This window comes from Idiotropiscis lumnitzeri, chromosome 10, assembly GCF_059441095.1.
Source record: "Idiotropiscis lumnitzeri isolate Australia: NSW breed Sydney's pygmy pipehorse chromosome 10, RoL_Ilum_1.0, whole genome shotgun sequence".
In the NCBI taxonomy this organism is placed as follows: Eukaryota; Metazoa; Chordata; class Actinopteri; order Syngnathiformes; family Syngnathidae; genus Idiotropiscis; species Idiotropiscis lumnitzeri.
In genome coordinates, this window is record NC_142400.1 from 19051439 (window position 1) to 19073654 (window position 22216).

Consider the following 22216-nt stretch of genomic DNA (forward strand, 5'->3'; position numbering starts at 1 on the left):
AAGCTCTCACGATCTCATGTCTCTATCAGTGAAATAACACCTGCTGCTTGGAATGCATGAAACTTGTTTAGTCAGTGGATAATGCAGCAAAAGAGTGTGCGAGAGCTTGTGAAAAATTGACAGAAATACAAAAATGAATTGATTCTTTTAGCAAACACTAATTTAAGCAGTGACTCAAGTACGTCACAGTGAAGTGATGAAACAAAGATCAATACATTAATTTCATATTAGAAAGAATTGTTGTGGCAGATACTACAATTACAAATGAATAGATATTGCCTATGTGAGTCCACGTAAACAAACAACATTTTCAATATCTACAGAAATAAATTCTGTCTGAATGTACCTTGTGTTAAAGCTTGTTGGTCAAATGTGGCCTGAGGGAGTGTTCGTGTTTCAAATTGGGTGATATTCTGCGGCAAAGCATGTTGGGCAGTCACGTAGGAGTCTGTAAAAACAGAATAACAGATACATGGGAGGATAATAGTCTTCAATAATACTCAGAACATACTTGGGGGATGATAATATATTAAATGAAAAGAATAAAGACTTTAAAATAGGATGAAAATGGGGAGAATTAATTCAAAAATAGAATACAATTTGCAAAGCTAGCATAACGAGCACCTCAGAGAGAGGTGTTTGGTTGCGGGACTGTTACAGGATAAACACCAAATCAGCATTAAATAAGGAAACAAAATATGGGTCACTTTTAAAAGAGAAACAGATTCATGTTTTTTTTCTTATATATTAAGCATTGAAAAAAATCTATTATATCTTGTATTGTCAGGTTCAAACGGAAAGAATCGGGCAGTCTGACATTTGACGTGATTGTGACATTGTGAGGTTCAACGTAGGTAAGAATTTTGCTGCAAGAAACGATGCACACCTATTCCAACCGGTTTTATTCGCGGTGCATAGGGAGCATATCAAACGGTCCTCGACAGCCCAAGTCGTTATACACACCTTGCAGGAATTCAATGGTTCTTTTTACCTTCTGATTGCACCAGTGGCTGGTCGGTCAATTGTGCATCTAATGTCACTGGTTGGCCTCCATTTACACCATCTGCTTGGCCAAGTCCAAGCATGTTTTCTTGCTCACATGAAGTTGCAGGTGGTTGCTGAAGGGAATTTCCTTCCATCTCCACCTGCATATCGTGGGGCACCGTGCCAGCTTCTAGTGGGTCTTCAGCTGACTGAGGCTGCAATTGTTGAGCTAGTTCATATCTGGAGATTATGAGAAGAAAACAGTGCAAAAAAAACCAATTAGCATGACTATACACAAGTAAGAGACGAGAAAAAAAAACAACAAAAACAAAAACAAACCTGTGTGTCTTCATGTGTTTCCGACAGTTTGGAGATGACTTGAAGGTCTTTTGGCAATAGGGGCACATGTAAGGTCGTAGGTCACTATGGGTCGTCATGTGACGTCGTAGGCTACCACTAGTGGTGAACGTTGTATCACACATAACACACTTGTATGCCTTCAGTCCTGAATGGGTCCTGATGTGAGCCTTGAGAACCCCTGAGGAGGCAAAACCCCGACCACACTGCACACACTTGTATGGCCTTTCTCCTGTGTGAGACCTTTATGAAGCAAATTGACTATTAGTTCATTTATTTTTAAATGTATGCTAAAGAAAGTAAACATAGATGTAGAACATCAGTAGCTGCGCAATCTCGGCTATGAGATTTGATCTTGCGATTTGTTTTGTGTTAACTACCATCCAAAACAGATCATTTCTTGAAATTAGCAAAACAATTATTTGAAGACGCGTCTCACCTAACATGCTGTTTCAGATGACTTGATTTCTTATAGGCCTTATTGCAAAACTGGCACTTGTATGGACGATCGCTACCCACCACTTCCAGGTACTGTTGGAACGACAAGCGAGGGTTCTGAGATGGGATGAGGCCTGTTAAAGAACCAACACATGGTTTATCATTAGTGTGGAGATTCTAATTCATACAAGGACATGCTTCTCAAATGAATAGACAAGGATGAACAATGCGTTCCCATCATAAAAGAACACAGCATTGAGGACATATGCACTTACCAAAGTCTGTAATGAGAATGGGCTCCTGCAGTGGGATGTCAGGTAATGGTAAATTACTCTTAGACAGTTTGGTTTTGTTTGCTTTTCGTGGAAACCTGTGCTTCTTCTGCTGTAAATTTTTGAAGTGAGATGCTATATGTGTTTTTCTGTGGCCTGATGTACGAAAGATCTTATCACAGTGAGGGCAGGAGAAGGGACGTACACCTAAAAAGAAAAATTACATTTTGAATACAGTGACAAATTTTGCTGACTGTGAAACATGTACTGTCTAAAAGATGAACTTAGTAGTGCTTAAAATAAATTAGACCACCAAAACTGTTAGTTTCCTCTGCTGTTACATGAAATTACCCTTCGATAAAGTGGACATACTCACCGGTATGCAGTCGCATGTGCACCTTCATGCTGCCAGAAGTAGAGAAGCACTTCAGGCAGCATTGACACTCAAACGCCTTGATGCCTGTGTGAGTTTTCATATGAGCTGTGAGGGTACTCTTGACAGCAAATGCTCTGAAGCACTGTTTGCACTTGAAAGGTTTCTCATGGGTATGGATGCGGATGTGGCGGACGAGGTCACTGGGCTTCTTAAATTCCTTGGAGCAGTAAGGGCATCCATGCCAGCGGATGCCATTTTCCTCCCTAATGGAGCCTAGGAATAGAAGTGGACAATGAAGCTAATTGGTATTTCAGTCGGATATTTGATCAGTCCTTAGAACAATTATTCATTCAGCTGAATAACACCTTCATCCAAAATTAGTCAGTTATGCTTCCATACCTGGCATTTGTATAGGTTTCTTGAAAATGCTTCGTTTTCTTTCTCTAATAGGTTTGTCTAGAAGCGGTGTTTTTTTCAAGTCTACATTTGTTCCCTCGGATGTCTGGTTCTGCAAATCTCTGGCATTGGCATCAACATTCTGAGCTGGTGCTACGCTCAGCCCACTGTTCTCCAGAGCTTGCTATAAAAACAGAATCTTAATTAGATAAACAAAAAAAATAAATCATCATTGTAACATTGTTTTATTTATTCTACACCACTGCGTTTAAGAACTCTAATGAGTTTGGCTAAGTCTGGAGTGTAAATTTGGTATAGGGGTAAATATTCTTGACTCACCTGAAGGATGTCTTGATTAATGGCACTTTCCATGGCAACAGCTGGTTCTGGGGGTTGGGGCTGAGCTGTCTCTCCATTGACTTGCTCAGAGAGTTCTAGGAGCTGCTGGATGACATCTGTTACTGCCTCTCCGCCGTCTGGCCCTGCAGGACCTGCTGTTTCCGTCTCCTGTGGGACATGCAGAGATAAGGGGAATGGGAGACGTAACAAAGGACATGTAAGCAGGGAAAGAAAATCCTTTCAGAATCTCAGTATTAAAATTAATTGATGAAAATAAAATTTGAGAATAGAACGCAACTCAATATAATGAAGGAAACATACAGTTTCTTCTTCACATAATACTCAAGTAAAAGTAAAAAATATGTTGCATCAAAATAATCCGACACATTCATCTCAAAAGTTACTTGAGTAATTTTTGTGAAAAGAAGCTGTGTTTATTTTTTCACATTCTTTTTATTTATTGAAAAAGTTTTATTTATTTTTTGTCAATGCCATTGTTAAATATTGTTGATAATTCAAATTCAGCAAGTAACTTTTTGGAAAGGATACAATCAAATCATGATGCCGAATCGGCAGCATAAAAAACATCAATGTCGGTATCATTCTCCATTATAGTCTCTTGGAAAATATATCATCTTAAAAAAACACATTATTGTGACAGGCCTAAGTGAGTAACATATGCCTATAAGCTTTAGAGTGGAAAAGAATTAACAGAATGATTGACAATTCTTTTGAAAGTCATAACCAATGCTTGGACATACAGCACTTTAAGCACCAACACTTTATAGTAAGTTACTTGTCTTGTAGAATTGTAATTCCAAAAGAACTGGCCAGATTGTTAATCAATCATTAAACACTCCCTATTGCCCAAAAAGACAAGTAAGATTTGAACAGAGGCTTCCATAATTAATGGCACTCGTGGTTGAGATATGTTAAAAGTTTTGAAATAACTTTTTATTGCAGAAGCATACTCTCGCATACTATAGTTCACCAGACTCAGAATCAACATCCCCCATTAATTCCAATATATTATTCAAGTATGCATGTTACAAGCTTCACAAAGAATTGAGCTGAAAATTTTAATTAAACGCAATTACGGATTTTTTTTTTTTAATGCAATCGCTTGACAGCTTAATAATGAACCCATAAAACTTCAGTGTTGAATGTGATGTCATTGAAAATGTGGGTGCATCTAACTTTTGTGATAGTGCACCTAAGGAAAGAAAATGGGCACACCAGTTAAACCAGTGCAAAAATTTGGTCAAGGGACCTGAAAGAAACCTTCACACAAACTAAATATGACATATTTACACCACAGTAAGAAGTTACGCATATGCCAGATCTAAACAGTAGGCTTAAAATACCCCCCACTACTCCCCTACATACTGTGCTTTATTACCAAAGTGCTGGACGGTACGTCAATGACAGAGATGTGCATCTTGCCGATGTGTGCATTCAAACTGCCCAACTTCTTAAAGACACAGCTGCAGTCCATACAGGGGAACAATGGCACACCTTTCGCCTATAAAGGAATAACACCATAACATATTACAAGACTGCCTTCTAGTTGAACATTAACCCACTAGGTCAGGGGTCACCAACGTGGTGCCCGCAGGCACCGAGAGGGCCCCTAAGACCACATGAGTAGGCCGAGGGCCTGTTTTAAAAGCAGCTCACCAGTGATGGGACATTGTTATTTTCTAGGAATGTTGAAAAAAAAATGTAAACACAGCCAGATATGTACCGTATCTTCTGGACAATAAGGTGCACCTGTATATAAGCCGCAGCAACTCTTGCCGGTAAAAAACAAAATAAAATGCATGATATACAAGCCGCACCAGGCTATAAGGCGCAGTTTTCTATGTTGAAAAAAATTAGTTGTTTACTGCATGTACAGAAATAATAATAAAAAAAATAATAATAAAAAAAATCTAAATAAATTTACCATATTTTCTGAACTATTAAAGTGCCCCTACCTCTGAAAAAAAAATCTACAGAAAAGCCCCACCTTTGTATCAGCTGGATGGTTCAAAATCTAGCAAAAATGTAGCGGCTTATAGTCCGGAAAATACGTCATTTGTTTCCTAGAAATGGTAAATTGAATATCATTAATTCTAATAACATGTAATAAAATTACTGAAGATGCAAACCCAGTTCTAATGATGTTGGGACGTTGTGTTAAACAAAAAGAAGACAGTGATTTGCAAATCATGTTGAACCAATATTGTATTGAATAAATTGCAAAGACAAGATACTTAATGTTCCTACTGATAAATTGGGTTCTTAGAATTTTATGGCTGCAACACGCTGCAGGGCTGAACAGGGTCATGTTTACCACACATTTATCTTTAGCAACATTCAATGAACATTTGAGAACTAAAGACACTAATTGTTGAAGTTTAGTCGGTGGAGTTCTTTCCCATTCTTGCTTTCTGTACAGTTTTGCCGTTCAAGTATCCAGGGTCTCCCTTATCGTATTTTACCTTTCATAATGCGTGACACATTCAATCAGAGCCAGGTCTGGACTGCAGGCAGTCAGGTCTAGTACCCGCACTTTTTTACTTTCAAGCCATGCTGTTGTAACACTTGCAGAATGTGGTTTGGCATTGTTGTGCTGAAATAAGCAGGACGTCCATGAAAAAGACGTTGCATGGATGGCAGCATGTTTCTCCCAAACCTGTATGTACCTTTCAGGATTCATGGTGCCTTCACAGATGTGTAAGTTACCCATATGTCATGAGCACAAACACAGCCCCATAACATCGCAGATGCTGGCTTTTAAACTTTGAGTCCATAAGAGTCAGAATGGTTCTCTTCCTCTTTGGCTCAGAGGATACGACGTCCAGCAATTCCCAAAACTATTTGAAATGTGGACTCGTGGGAGCACAGAAAAATGTTCCACTTTTCATCAGTCCATCTTAGATGAGCTTGTGCCCAGAGAAGCAAGCGGCCTTTCTGGGTGGTTTTGATAAATGGCTTTTGCTTTGCATTCTAGAGATTTAAGTTGCACTGATGGATGTAGCACCCAACTGTATTTTTTCTGACATTGGTTTTCTGAACTGTTCTTTAGCTCGTGTGGTGATATCCTTTCCACATTGATGTCAGTTTTTGAGATAGTACGGTCAGAGGGATCAAAGTTCACAGACATTCAATGTTTGTTCTCTGAACCTTTTGATGATGATAGGAACTGTAGATGATGAAATTCCTAAATTCTTCGTCATTGTACATTGTCCTGAAACAGGTTAATGACTATTTTATCACCCATTTGTTCACAAAAGGGGTGAAACTCGCCCATCTTGCTTCTGAATGACTGATCAATTTTGGGAAGCTCTTTTTAGGTCTAAATCGTGTCAGCCTGTTCACCTGTGGGATATTCCAAACAGGTGTTTGTTGACCATTCCTCAACTTTCTCTTTTTTGCCAGGTATCCCAACAATTTTGGAAAGTGTTGTAGCCATTTGCGAAAAACAAGGTTTTTCAGTTTAAACATGCAATAGCTTGTCTTTGTAGTTTATTCAATAAAATATTGGGTGAGCATGATTTGCAACTAATTGTATTCTTTTTTTGTTTACTGGATGTTTAACAACTTCCTAACCTCATTGGAATTGGGTTTGTAATTTGAGCTAATAAGTCATTTAAGAAGTGTGTATCTGACTGGTAGACCATTGTTTATCTTTATCTTTATTAAGTACTCAAGAAGTAGCTTGGTGACCGCTGCCCTAGGTCAGAAGATACATACTGACCATTGAACCTGTTGTGAGATGTCCAAGTTCTAATTTTGTGCTATACGGTCCAATGGAACAAACAATAAATAGGAGTGCACATTAGCTGTGCTCATGCCCACTGCAAACATTGAAACGTGTACCATTTCTCCAAAGTGGGCTGTCTCAGTTTCTGTGAGCTGTCAAAAACTTGATGTTACAACGAAGCCAATGAAATGATCCGACTAGAAAGTTGCAAACTATGAAGGGCTTCCTTAATTAATATATGTGCCAAGAAAACTGCCATAGTGAGTTTTCTGTACTATTTAGGCTAAGCAAATTTGAATTAGTTACTCTAGCTAGTGTTGCCTTGTGTGAAAAACTAATTAAAACACACATACGGAAAATAATTGTCACACGATTTGCTACTGTGCATGGAAATGGGAGACTCGTACAAATCGTAAATTATGCAAATTGTAAAGATCGGTAAATATTAACAAAATTAACCAATATCATTCAGAAGTGGGTTACTTTTAAGCCCCTAGCTTACTGAGCGGCGAACATTTGCAACTATTGGCAAAGGGAGCAAAATGTGTATTCACGTCGGGGTTCGTTCAAGATCGCAAATAAATAAATAACGTATACATACATACACACACACACATGTGTGTGAGTGTATCTAAGTATATATATATATATATATATATATATATACATACATACATACACATACACACACACACACGTTATAAATATACACATGTTAAAAAACACCTCGACCTTTCTATACTCACAAGATATTTGTCATTTAATTTGCAAATAAAGAATGCACTGTTTTAATGTCAAGGAGTAGGTGGGATTAGGCTACTCATACGTCAGGATTCAGAACATGCATGTGTGGGAAAAGAGTGAAGGAAAGATGGCTGAACAACTGAGGGTCAGCCAAGTAGCCTTTTGACAAATGCCAGATATGGCATTTTTTTGAAGGACAAAGAAGTGGCAATCACAGGTGGACAAAAGAATGATAAAAGGTGCGAGGAAATAGATGTCAAGTATGAAGGCTGTGTGAAGGGGAAGGTCAGAAAATCCACAAGTGATGAGCATGACTGAAATATGAAGTAGAGAAAGGTATAATGAAATCTGAAAAAGTAAAGATGATGAAGATTTTTTTTGAAGACATCGAGGTTTGACGTAGTGCAATTATCTAATCGAAAGACAGTGCCGTTTTGTATTCGTTTTTCCTCTCTCCCCCAACCTTTGGCGTTTGAGTGACAGATGAATTAGCCAACCAGAATTGTCGATGCTCAGGTCTTAATGGCGCTGGCCAATCAGTGGTGTTGGCTAGCACGTGTTAGTCAGCGCTCTGGTGCTTACAATCAGCGCAGTCAGACAATAACACACTACGCGTGCACCTCTGTTTTTTTCTGTGATTGCCGTGTACCAAAGTGGACGTAATGGAAGTAACTTCTGCGCCGTAGATGAGGAGAGGGGGATGCTCGTGCGATAGACGGGCGGTACGTTTAATATTTGGACGTACGGCGGATTCGACAAAAATGAACCGCATCAATAAAAAATAAAAAAAGAAGCATCAGATCCAGAGGCAACACAACCAACGTACTTCAACACCACCACTGCTTTGAGTATGAAGCCTGTCAAACAGATTTGAAATAAACAGATGAAGGGGAGGCAAGAACTAGCGGTCATTCACGTGCAAACTAAGATCGCTAACAGTAGCATTCACGTTATGAAAAAAAAGTGGCTTCGGAAAACTCTCTCGTTAGTATTTGTGCGTACCAGCGACAAGCTCCCTCTCAGAGCATCTTTTCAGCACGAATAGCAACATTTATCTTGTGATCGTGCATGTCTGATACAAGCAATGGTGAATATGCTGCTTTTTCTAGTGCCCCAAAAACTAATACAATGCAATACAATCGCCAGAAGAGAGCGCCTTGTACTTTTCATCAAATGGTGACATTGGTGATTTGTATTATAATATTGGTCAAATTCTTTGTCTGAAACTAAACTGACTCACAATCATAGTTCTGCGAGCATTGTGACAAGCTTGTGTGTGACGTGGGTGTGTGTGCGCATGCATGAGGAAGAGTGCAGTGGAGGAGATGAGCGGATATGCTGGAGTGGCGAGCGAGGAAATGAGAGACAAGTATAAAAGAAAAGTTGAAGAGTATAAAATAAAGCAAGTCGAATGTATTTTAACGTGTAAAATACAAAAAACGCAAATCGAATCGTAATCACAATATTGGTCTGAATAATCGCAATTAGGTATATGTTGTTTTGTTTTTTTCAAAATCGTGCAGCCCTATATGTGAGTGTCATTATTTGCAAAACTCATTAAAACTTTACAACAGTCATAGATGAGAGTGTTGGCCTTAGTCCCTTATACACTGCCTCTTCAAAGCCAGATTTTTTTCACTGCTGCTAATCTGCGTGCTGACACGGAAAATAGGCATTTTAAGTCAAGGATGAATTAAAAAGAGATTACCACATTTTTCGGACCATTAGGCGCATGAAAAATCCTTTCATTTTCTAAAAGATCCGGTAAAAATTAATTACATCTTTAATTAAAATTCTTTCCGGTTACAATCGCATTCTAATTTTCATTGGCATCAAATCGTTAGCAGGCGTCTATGTTTTTTCAAACCGGAAATAGAACTACTTCCTGCTTCAGAGTCTAAGAATCATGGGAAATCGATTCCTACAAGCTGAAAGCTGCAGTGAGACCGAACGCAAGATGAGCGTTTCTGGCAACATGTTTCCAATGTTCTACAGTGGGGCCATGAGTTAAACTACACAGCTAGCTTCCAATAGCTGGCGGGACTGAGCAAAAAAGATTGGACAATGGTGAGGTTTAGGATTTGACTTGTTTGCAGCGGTTGAACTGTAAACCGAGATAGCATTTAGCATTAGCCAAAGTAGTAAATGGTAAATGGGCTGTCATTTGTATAGCGCTTTTCTGCCTACGGTACTCAAAGCACTTCACACTATTACATCATCAACCTACTATGACATGACATAGTAAAACTACCGGTCACCAGATTGACTAGCGATGTTTAAACCTTTTTCTCATCTGTCAGAGGATCCCCGCCTCTATTTTACCTGCGTTATCTCACTCACTCAGCCGTGGGCCCTTGACCACTCTAATGTGGATGCCATAACTAGGGCTGGGCGATATGACCTCAAATCAATATCGCGAGAAATTGAGCAATTTTACCTCGATAACGATAAATGAAGCGTTTAAATCCTGTGCACGTCACTAACTAGAGGAGCTTTATCTTTAGCTATGTGCTAGGCTATCGCATCCACCTCTGAGACGTTCTCTCGTATGGTGTCGCCTCCTAATGGGCTGTTGTCACTTGTCGAACCTTGCTTCTCACTTTGAACTTTCAGCACAGCATGGTTGTGTTGTGGGTGGCGAAAAAGCTTCTGGATTTGAATCGCCAGCTACGACAGCGACGTCGACGTCTGTTTTCTTTCTCGATCAGACGGGTGGAGTCACGTGACTAGAGGCGCCGTAGCGGTCTTAAAGGGGCATGAACATTGCCGCAGACAGAAAAGGCTTTTCTTTTTTTTTTAAATACCGAATTTACCGACATGGGCAAAATGATTTCGGTCATTGTAATGAATTTCGGTAACGGTAAATTTTCGGTTTATCGCCCAGCCCTAGCCATAACACACGACGTACAGAGGTGGCATCTCAGTAAAGGGGACTGTGAAGGATTATAGTTCAATATATTTTTTTAGATCGTAGTTTTTGGTTTTAGAGAAATTAGCTGTTGTAACAGTGTTGGAAACAAGTAGATTTTATTGGACAATAGTTTCCATTTCCCACACTTTTACAGACCTGGAACTGCATTAATTCTACTTCCATAATTTTCCTTTCTTGTGTAGCAACCCCGTTGACCAATAACTTAAATCATCTAAAATATGACAAACTAACTATGCTACTCTCTTACCTCTGAATGAACCCTCTGAACATGGGAGTGGAGGTTCCCCTTCTGGGAGAAGGAAGCCGGGCAGAACATGCAGAGATGAGGCTTTTCCCCAGTATGTCTCACCATGTGAGTTTGTAACACCACCTTCTGGTTAAAAGCCTTGGTGCAATGTGTGCACTTAAAGGGCCTTTCACCTGAGTAAACGTGGAGAGATGTTTTAAGCTGCAGCAGAAAGATAATGATCACACATTTTGCACGTAATTATATAAATAAAACGTTTTTTGTTTTGTCAAAAAAAAAATGTAGAGTTAATTCTCTCATGACTTGTTTGGAAACCTAAAGGGGGTATGCAATATCATTAGTTTCCAGTCATCGTTAATTGTTAGTACCAGTGCTGCGTTAGGTTGAAAACTCTTGTCACAATTAGGTAAATTTCATATTTTTCACACACTATACAATTGGTCAATCTACATGTGTAAGTGTTATTTTTACGAATTATTGACCAGTCTAAAGTGTTGAAAATGGCCTGCTGCATACAATGTTAATGGTTGAACTAACATGCCGTTTTTGGTGTCTGCTGAAAAGTGCGAATGTCGGAGGAATGAGGATTCCGCCTGACGCAGACGATAAGCGGATGTGGACGATGTGGTGATAACCTTAACACAAATAGTTTGGGGCTCCTGTTGAAAAGTCACTGACAAAGCAAACAAGTTGGGCTACGTACACAATTGTCCAAGCTCTACCAGCTTTGTTTTGCAGTAATACATTTAAAAAAAAAAAGATTCCCTTTTCCATTAACCACAAATGCAAGGTATCTTCATCTTCATGAACAATTAGGCTCATCCTATGTATTTTAATTTCAACATACTTAGCTCCTCGTTCCGCAAAAGAGGAAATACCCGTAAGTTGTTCTTATGCCGCCCTATTTATTGCCAGGGAACAGTGTGCGCAGCTACAAATGACCGTGCAGAAACACGAAAGTGGCCAAACATTGTGTGTCGCACTTTATTTTTTTCAATTATTAAAACAGTTTCAAAGCATGTATTTTTGTTTTGACCAATTTTTCCCAACCCCAGTAAAGAACCAACAAAATCCTGGCAATTTGCTGTATGAACGGTGGTAACAGGAGAATATTTTTCTGCGTGGGCCGCTTACCTGTGTGTATGCGTATGTGTCTGACAAGCTGGCTGGGCTTTTTGAATGCCTTTCCACAGTAATGGCAACTGTTGGTGAACCCACTCCGGTCAATATTTTTCTTGTAATTTCTGGAGCTAGATGACAGCGGCCTGTGACAAAGGGTAATCATATGTGTGTTAAAGTAAAGACTTATGTCCTTTGACTTTTCATAGTATTTGTTTCCATTGAAGCTTTCTAACCTCATTTTGATGTGACACTTCATGTGCTCCTTGAGGTGAGCAGATGTCTTGAGCTCCTTCCGGCAGGTCTTGCAGGTAAACACTTTGATGCCAGACAACTCCTTGCGGTGGTCCTCTGAGTGAAGAGAGAGCTGACTCTGAAGAACAAACTCATCCCCACATTCTGCACAGATCAGGTTCTGCAATGAAGCAAAGGAGGAAATGTTCACTCTAATTGGAATTTACATTCACCAATTGATATGTTATTGGACTTACCTCTTCCCTTTCGTGCAACATAGTATGGGATTTAAGACTGGCAATGCGGGAGAATTTTTTATTGCATACAGGACAGGTGAAGTTAGAGGTTGTGTGTGTGGACTTGTGGAGTGTGAGGTTGAACTCCACATTAAATGTCTGTGGGCACTGGTCACAACGATGAGGCTGGAAAGGAGAGCAGAGTGCAATAATACGTAATAGTTCTGAAATGGAGAACTTGCAATGCACCCCTTTTGTTTTCTCTGTCCCATGCTGTTGCAGCTTTAAAGGCTCCAAGGTGAGGCAGCGTTATATAAACACAGTTATACCAGAAATTGTGATTGGTCACAAAAGACACAATGCCAGATGCGTAGGTCACTTCAAACAGTCCAAATTTGGCAGGATCAGTAGAGATGCATGGAATGCAATGAAATCTCAACAACAACTTCAGTTTAAAAACAAACAAAAAACAGATGCATTGTGCAAAGAAGCAAGAAAGCAATTACATAAGCTTTTGCTCCCATTTTTATGAGCAGATCGAAGACTTTTTCTCTAAGATGAACTTCTAGATGTGGAGGTACGTGGCTGGTATTGTCTCAGCAAAGCAGAAGTGCTCACTAACAAGGATTTATATTTTTATATATATATATTTTTATATTTTTATATATATATATATATATACATATATATATGGAAACGGGGCTATATATAAAATGTTTAAAATATTTAATTTTCAATATTACCTGTTGTAGTTAAAAATCAACCAAAAACTCTAGCTTGTATTGTCCAACATTTTACTAATCTGACCTAAAACTCCCAACACCAAAAACTCTATCATTGCAAACATGGTGATATTCTCTACAAACAGGTATTGACTGATAACCTCCTAAGATCTTGTTTCTTACCTTGTCATTGATCTCATGCTCACGAAGATGCCTCTGAAGCCGGCTTTCTGTAGTAAATATCTGTGAACATATTGTGCACTTCTTGTCCTTGACTTCGCCATCGTTGAAACCATCCACCTTATTTTCATTACCATCTGTATCATAGGACAAAACAGACTAGTTTTATCTGAATTCAATGATCTTTAACTTCAAAGAAAACACATGATGTGTTAATGAACGTGTTTTTTTTAGTACTGAATGTATGAAAATGTTTACTGCCCTTGAGCCAGGTACCACTCCACCACACTTTTCCAGGGTCCTACAATTATCGGGTGGAGGCCCAGCGAGAACCGGCACTGGCTCTTTATCATGATGTATAATAACATTCAATGATTAACAGTATTTCATATTTATATTTACCGTCATTGTAGTGTATTGTTTAAGCCTTTAAGAAAATGTTACTTTGTAGTTACTTTAACATGTAATGGGGTTTTACTGTACGATAAAAGCTAACAAATATTTAACATTTCACTTTTTTCTTTTTTCATGCCACTCCTTATGGTAGGATTTAACCTGATGCGCCAAAAAATGTGCAATTAATAAAAGGATAAATGATGAGTGATCAATTTAATTGTATATATATATATATATTTATATACACATATATATATATATTAGTGCTGTCAAGTGATTATTTTTTTAATTAATTAATCACTAAAAATTACATGATTAATTGTGATTAATCACAACTACTATTTTTTGCAAAGCTTATAAGAGATATTTACTGGAATATCTTGAAATTGATGCAAAATCACGAAATATGAAGTATATTTAACTCAAAGACTTCTAATAGCTTTCTGGGATTCTTGAATACGATCTAAATGGAGACATCTTTGCAGACATTGATTTTCGAAACATTTCTCATAACTGCCCACAAGCGCCACACTCCAGCAGTGTTGGTTTGCAAGGCCCAGTAGTAACTTAAACACAGTGTTTTGTTCTGAGATGTGCTAAAGACAGCTAATATGGCACAATATTTGCAAAGTATGGACATTATTTTTTAAGTAAATCAAACTGAGTTAACTGAGTTAAAATATTTAACTGAGTTAAAAATATTTGGATTAATCACCTGAGTTAATGCTTTAATTTTGACAGCCCTAATATATATATATATATATGTATTTTTTTTGGGGGGGGGGACATCAAGAATGCGTTTATTTCATTGGATTTATGAAATTTGAAACTGGCCCGGTTGTTGGTGCAGTACCAGTGAACTTCGGATGGCCCAATTGACACAGTCATGTATTGGCCGTCGGCTACCATCCAGAGGCATTGCAGCATTATGTTGCCCATCAATTATAGGTATCTCATCTGCATTTGAATTTATGGCTCAGTGAATACATTTAAAATACATGAAGCAGGTCATCTTGACAATTTCCAAACCATCATTAGAGGTATGATTGTGAATGCTGAAAGAAGATAAAGCATTGACAATATCAGTGATGGGATTATTACTCTTCCACTCCTTTTTAAGGATACAGAGAACAAATGTGGAGCTCACTCAAAAAGAGTGGGCTATTGTTATTTAACTTGAAATTCTAGGGAGGTGGTCATTGAAATAGGGTGAATTATGACTTAATCAATTCCAAACACTTCATCAGTTCATAAATACTGTATTGGGATGTCTTGTAGGAATCCTAGCTCAACAAAGATAAGATTAAAGAGCATAGTTTGTACTGAGCGTCCGATTGCCTTTGAAAATGTGTCTGATGGCAGAAATGTGTAAATGACTGCTAAAAGCAGCATACACCATGCTCTCGCCCCACTAAGTGCATTCTCTTTCTTTTATATCTGTCAATAATGAAGGGATATTAAATGAATTTTAAGGATTGCAATGTTCCCAATCAACATAGTTTTGTCCTATTCACATGACCAAAAGACGTAATTGTAAATCTAGTAGTTTTACTGTGCGAGAACGTAATAGTCCATATGATCAAACGGTTATGTTCCAAACGTTTTGCCAAGTGCTGCACTTATGACATGGTCGTTTAAATTGACACATACTAACCACTAGATTAACTGTTTTAATAAAGGTCTGCATTTCCACGTAACCAAATGCTTCTCCGGTTCACGTCATCACTAAAATTTCGTCCTAAATATCGAGACGTTTTGCCAACAGTTGAGTTATTTTGCCAGTGAAAGACTTTAGAAATAATCTTACGACGTGATGATTGGAACACAGACGACATATTAAAGAAACGTATTTTTTCATGCATGTTTGATGAAACTTCTGCCAACATTCATCGGCAGCTCGTCGGGGCTCGTAGGACTTTTTGAAAACATCCAAACAATAACAGAGACCATTCGAGCGACTTAGCGTCTAAGCTAGCTGTAGCAATAACGTTGAGCGAGTTAGCAAAAGCATGCTAATGGCAAATAGCCGACAAACACCACAGCAGTACAAAACACACACATCGAATTCGACCATCTGTAACATCTCTACTCCTTTCGGTGACCAATTTAGACTGGAAGCCAGTGAGAAGAGCCGCCGAAATACTATTAATATCATTCCGCCTCAATCACTCCTTCGCCGTACAAAGCAAAGCCCACCCGCATTACTATATCCGGGGACTATATACATTACATTTAAGTGTTATTAGATACGACTTAGAAGTGTTTATGAAAAAACACCGGCTTATTTGGAAAGACTAAAATCGATATTTTTTATTCGCTGCATTTTGGTACTTATTACCTGTTTCGTCGTTGCTTTTAACTCTCAGTTTGCGAGGTCGGCCCCGCGGCATAGTTCCAGTTCTCTGAGCGGGTGTGCTATGAACAATTTGCTTTTCAAAATGGCGTCTCTGTCATCTGTAGCGCAGAGATGCTGTGAAGACGCACAGCTGCACGACGAGGGAGACATCTACTGTTTGACCTCTTGAAATGCTGCCACAGGTGTGCTCCTCTTCTGAACGCCAACTATACAAACGTGAGCGTGAAAGATTCAAAGACACAAACATTGAAATAAACCTAACTGAATTTGAGAAGATTACGCACAGGTAATGTCTTAATCACAGTGCAGGGCGAAACATTATTACCATTTAAACAGAAACTAAAGGTCCTATAAATAATAATAGTAATAATATTATTAATAATAATAAGAAGAATACAAAGAATAATAAAAGTAATAATACAACCAATAATACAACAAATAATAATAATAATAATTACAGCTGGGATAGGCTCCAGCATGCCTATGACCCCGTGGGGATAAGCAGTTCAGAAAATGGATGCATAATATACAAATAAAAATTGACAAAAACATTAAAGACTTTAAAAATTAAAGATTACAGTGAACAAAGAGATCAAACACAAGACTTTAATAAGTAATTTATTTGATCCCTTGTTTGCTGTTAGTATTTACTCAGGCTGCATTAATTGATCTGGTGAACCGGCTAGATTTTGGGTTTTCAAATCAACACAAATCATTTTCTTTGAAATATTTGAGAGATTTTTAGTTCATCCTAATTACAAGTCTTATGAACAGCAAATATGGTTAATATTTGCCCTTTACCTTTGTTACAACACATTTATGAATTAATGAGCAACTCCATCCATCCATCCATCCATTATCTGAGCCACTTCTCCTCACAAGGGCCCATCGTAGGGCACACAAAGAGCAGGGCACACAAAGATTACCAACCATCCGCGCTCACAATCACACCTTGGGGCGACTCCGCATGTCCAATTAATGAGCAACTATTATTTTTTATTAAAAGTAATTTAAAAAAAGAAAATCAGTCAAGATGATTGAGAGGGAAAACACATTAACAAATTCATTTGACATAACCCATTGAGGCCAGTTTACACAATTAGCGCCATTGAATCCTTTGCCTGTTTATACCAGCCTAGACAAAATATGAGGGGCATATTTTTATTGTGTGTGTGTGCGCTGCATGTATGTTTCTTAGATTACGTATATTTCTGTCCAACGTTCCAAAAGGCAAAATTAGCTCAGTAAAAAATATAACAAAACTGGAACAAGACAAGAAAATGCTTAAACTCATTAAAAATTACAATTGACAAATTTTTTTTAAATAAATTAAATTAGACATATCTTTTAGAATTTTCATTGTGCAAATAACCAAAGTGTGATCTTCATTATTGGAGTACATTGCAATGCAACTATAACTAAGTGTACAGACATTGTAAAGTGAAATAAATGATTTGTGTAACTTGTTAAATGTATATTAAATTTAAATAAAGAGCTGTTTCCTTTTTCTTTTGATAAAAACTGAAAATGGGTCCCACAGACCCAAACACCATACAAAGATTAATCAAATAAACATATTTGACAAACTAGTTGCACAAAAATCATAGATTACCAGTAAGTAATAATCTTTTTCAGAAACTGAACATTAGCCAAGATTCAAATAATTTTCATACTTGCTAAGAATGAAGCCATGTCACATTTTATTAGCATTGCTTTGGCTTCCAGTTTGTTTTAGAACTTGTTTTAAGGGTTTGCTGATGACTTTTGAAGTAGTTTGGCTTTATGAATAATAGGTCGACCGCCAAGCTTCCTGAGCTATCTAGGCAAGGCACATGCAGCTTTCTTTCAGCTCAGTCATGTGAGAGGGCTATTCCTTAATTTTACTGCCGACTGGTTCGTGTTTCTTAAAGTTTTGCCCGTAAACCTTAGATTCTCGCAGTGTTTTTTGACATGGTAATAGACTGATGATGTTATTGATTTATTTATGATTTTGAGCAGGGATGCATAATTTAAACGGTGGAGTAGGCTGCAATGTTTCAGAATTGCTACTGAAGGGCTACATAGGACTGCACACTTCCTCACCAGGTGTATGACAAAAATGCCATTTTAGATAAGCACAAAATGCGAGCATACTTTTTTTTCATTGAACCAATGTACAGACCCACATTTTAATATATTTTAATGCTTGGATGCATATATAGAAAAGATCCACTCCCCACCTGCAAAGGGGGTAGGGAGTATTTTGCACAAATACACACAACTGAAATTCATTTACTAAATAGTGCAATTTTCTTTGCCTTTGTCACTCAAAACCTACTTCTAATTAATGCACTGCTTTGCAAACTAAAGAAATACTGATGGAAATTTATTGACAGACTGACAGTGACGACCTCTGCAATTATAGGTCAGGATCGGGCACTGGTCCTCGAACCTTTGGAACAATCTCAAATGATCAACTGTATAAAATGGTTCACTCAAATCCAGAAGGACTAAGAGCTTCAATGTAAAGAGTGTTGTCATTTGTGTTCATGATAGGAACAGTCTCAATGCTGTAATTGAGCCTGAAATCTAACTGGAAACCATCAAAGCACTTATTCCGTGGATTCAACTCAGAGCGCTCTTAATAAACAACTTTCTCAAGTTCTTTACCTAGAAATGGTAGGTTGGATATGGCCGAAGAGTTCAGTTCAGAACTGTGGCATCATGACCACTTAAAGAGTGTTCAATGACTTGGAAATTATCCATATTGTACAAATATGTTCAAAAATAAGTAAAGTGGTATCTGGAAGGCTGCAGTATTATACAACACAACTTTATTTGTTAAGCACATTTCAAAACAGCTGCAGCTGTAACACACCACCTTTTATACAGAATAACATAACTTAGCAATAATTCACTAACAAAAGATGTTGAAACCAGTAAATTCAATCACAAATAAATGATACTAACACATTTACGGTAGACACCAGAATACAGTAAACCGTTTAATGTTGAGTCGAAAGCCAAAGAATAAAAATGCGTCTTCAAATGAGTTTTAAAAGTGGTCAGAGAGGGGGCTTCCCTGACATTTAATGGAAGGTCACTCCAGAGGGAAGGACCAGCAACAGAAAAGGCTTGCTTCGCTTAGTCCTTGGCATGTCCAGTAGCGTCTGGTCCGCAAACCTAAGGCACCAGGCACCTGCGTAGGGGTGAACAAGCTAGGAGAGGTACGCTGGGGCGAGGCCATTTAAAGATTTTAATACAGAATAGAAGAATCTTAAAATGAACTCTGAAATGCACTGGTAGCCAGTGAAGAGAGGCCAAGTTTGGTTTTATGTGCTCCCTCTTCTGAGCGCCGGTTAGAAGGCGAGCAGCAGCATTTTAGACCTTAATAAAAAAAATAATAATAATAAAAAATGCCCTTCTGTCACTGATGTTGGCTCTTGCATGTCTTATTTTGTTTGTTTTTTAATGGAGGCTACACACCCGAGTGTTGCATGTAATTTCAAAATTGCCCCTTTGTATGGCGACGATACACTGCCGTAGAGTCTCCTGATTTGAGGGTAACCGCCAAAAACTAAACCTAACATAAACATAAACTAACTAAACCTAACATAAAGGCACATAGCAATGATGAGCATAACGGCTCATTGTTCGCTGGTACTTGTATTTTGTCATTTTTATTTGCAAGTAACGTGACTAACTGAGATGTTGTCATTTGTACAATTCTCAAGCTATGGCACAAAAATGAAGTAATTGTGCTACATACTTTTTTGGCCCACTTCTTCTGTTGTATATACCCCATTGGACTGAACACAACCAGCTCTTCTTTGTAAATCTCAAACTGAATCTAAAGCTTGGACATTTCCATTTGGCCGTCCAGCACTCTTTTTTCTGTGCCCTGACCCTGACCCATCTTTACCATCTTGGTGTTGCAAAGTCAAAGATTAACCAAGGGTGCAAGACTAGAACATTCTCCATCAGCGTTGTGTGGAAACACCTGCCCAAGGACACAAGACAACCAACATCTGTGGCATCTTAAATCACTTCCACAAAAAAACCCTCAACTTTTCATACAGTCTTTGTGTTGTTTAGGTTTTATAAAAATCGTATTACTCTTGTATTATAATAATGATGATGACTATTACTGTTGTTATTACACAAAAAATCATCTACTGTCTGTGTCACTGTCTTGTGAGGCTACATAACTCAATATACAGCTACTAGCCAGGAGCTACTACATACAAAAATAGGGTACCATAAAATGCTCTGATACGAGGTAACTTTTTTTTTTTTAAAGTAAAATAAAAACAAATAAATCAGGGAAAACAATTAAGGTCTTTTCAGGGTTGGTAGTCATGGTCAGGTAAACAATTGTTCCTGCTGATGACGTTTATTTCCAATAAGTGCCAGCAGAGAGCGCCATTGAATAAATTATAGTCGACTGTGCGATGCAAATGAAATTGCCATTCACAAAAACTGTTCTTTAGTGGAGGATATATCACTAATAAGTCTCGCAATGACTCTTCATACACACAAACCGGTGTTTCTTAAAATCTGGTATTCACAAATCTAGTTTCTGTTGGCATTTCTATGACCTGAAACATGACTTTCCAATCATATAAAATGATACTCATGAGTGATTGTGAAAAACAAAAACAATAAAAGCTTTTGGTTCATTTAGTTGCCTTGACAATCAACTGGTTTGTTGGCCAAATGCCCACATTTGTTTCCTTATTCAAGCCCTTTTCAATATTTAGATCTCTCGGGAAATGAAGCACACATTTGGATTTGATGAGACATTAACCAACTGCTTGGGTCTAAAATTAGACAGTTTCCTTTTTGTAGCTAACAGGGGGAAGTTCGTCGCTTGGCTTTTAGTGAGTAAGTTGGTAAATGCAACAGTTTAAAGTTACGTTCCTACCTGTCCCGTCACTACTACACAACGGCCTCCAATCTTACCTCTGAAAACAAAAGACATCAGCAATAGCATCATTGTCATTTGGGGGAATAACATGATTGCCCATGTCTATCTTCCTTCTGTCTCTGAACCTTAAATTAAAAATTTCCTTTTAACCTTTATTATATAGTCTCTTTTCTCTCAATACATTCAAGATAAGGTTCATCAATCAATGCAATTCTTCCAAGTAGGTTTGTCAGAAAGCCTTGCTTAACGCTCTGTCGGACAGCATACTAAATTCATGTAGTGGAAACATGCAGCATGTCAGATTCATCCTTACCTGTGATGTTTATAAGGGCATCAAGCAATAATAATAGCAGCTATTTTTGGCAGCTGTGGTACTTGTGGGTGATGGATTTCAATCTAACTGCATCGCATATTTTTTTGCATTGCTTGGCTAATTTACTGTGATATTTTTAAGAGCCAAACAGATGGCCATGCTCTTCTCAAACAGACCACAAAATTCATCCATAAAATTCTCCATTTAACCAGTCTGTGAATACTCATTGACAAAGAGACAGGAGACATCTTATCGTGACCTTTGGAGTGACCTTGTTCATCATGATTTCACATTCTGCCAATGTTTCTTTTCCCAGGTGCGGCATGATTTCCCACTGCGTTGTCAGAGTCCACTTTCCAGCTCCACAAAACCAGTCATTTTTTGGCATCATGAAAAACAGCATGTGACAGCCGCGGTCACCACGGGTAGCTCCCCCTGTGACCGTCCCCACAGGGGAGGAGCATTGAGATAAAGTCTTGCATAGCAACATTCTCAGTGTTGCTGGTGTGTGTAAACACTCGGTATGACTATAAGCCATTACTAACAGAAAATTCTTTACATAAAATAAAGATTAGATTAGTCGAGAAAAGAAACAAACCAGAATATTCAGGAGAGTAGGTAGGTAAAAGGTGGGTGTGTGGATGGTTGGATTGAGTTTTGTTCAACAGATGTTCGTCAACAGTTCTTCTTGTGTCAAGGAAATTTTGAACATGTTAAAATGACAAGAACAAGAACATTGTGACAAGAAAAACTATTTGCAACCATTTACTCATTCACCGCCTGCTCCAGGTAAAACTAATGGACTTGTTGTCTTCTATATCTGTCAATGGCAGTGAATGAGTTAATATTGGCAAATGCTGAACGAATTTCTTGGCATTTTCTTTCTTTGCTTTGCATTTTTCCACAAACGCTCGCAAACCT

General features: G+C 38.1%; 1 protein-coding gene across 3 annotated transcripts in view; it reads right to left on the reverse strand.

Moving 5' to 3' along the window:
• The window catches only part of znf236 (zinc finger protein 236), a 39150-nt gene extending 22997 nt beyond the window's left edge, over positions 1–16153 (reverse strand). For 2 of the 3 annotated variants that reach the window (XM_088307553.1, XM_088307552.1), the window contains exons 1-15: positions 16059–16153; positions 13328–13461; positions 12444–12608; positions 12189–12367; positions 11968–12098; positions 10834–11006; positions 4562–4684; positions 3163–3330; positions 2827–3007; positions 2428–2700; positions 2055–2258; positions 1781–1913; positions 1324–1584; positions 992–1224; positions 347–448 (exon numbers count right to left, since the gene is read on the reverse strand). In XM_088307553.1, coding sequence (XP_088163679.1) covers positions 347–448; positions 992–1224; positions 1324–1584; positions 1781–1913; positions 2055–2258; positions 2428–2700; positions 2827–3007; positions 3163–3330; positions 4562–4684; positions 10834–11006; positions 11968–12098; positions 12189–12367; positions 12444–12608; positions 13328–13461; positions 16059–16110 — 2512 coding nt within the window. In that variant the 5' untranslated portion in view covers positions 16111–16153. Of the gene's footprint in view, positions 1–346; positions 449–991; positions 1225–1323; positions 1585–1780; positions 1914–2054; positions 2259–2427; positions 2701–2826; positions 3008–3162; positions 3331–4561; positions 4685–10833; positions 11007–11967; positions 12099–12188; positions 12368–12443; positions 12609–13327; positions 13462–16058 lie in introns of those variants that run through there. The other variant, XM_088307554.1, reaches the window with a different exon arrangement.
• Between the last annotated feature and the right edge of the window lie 6063 nt (positions 16154–22216).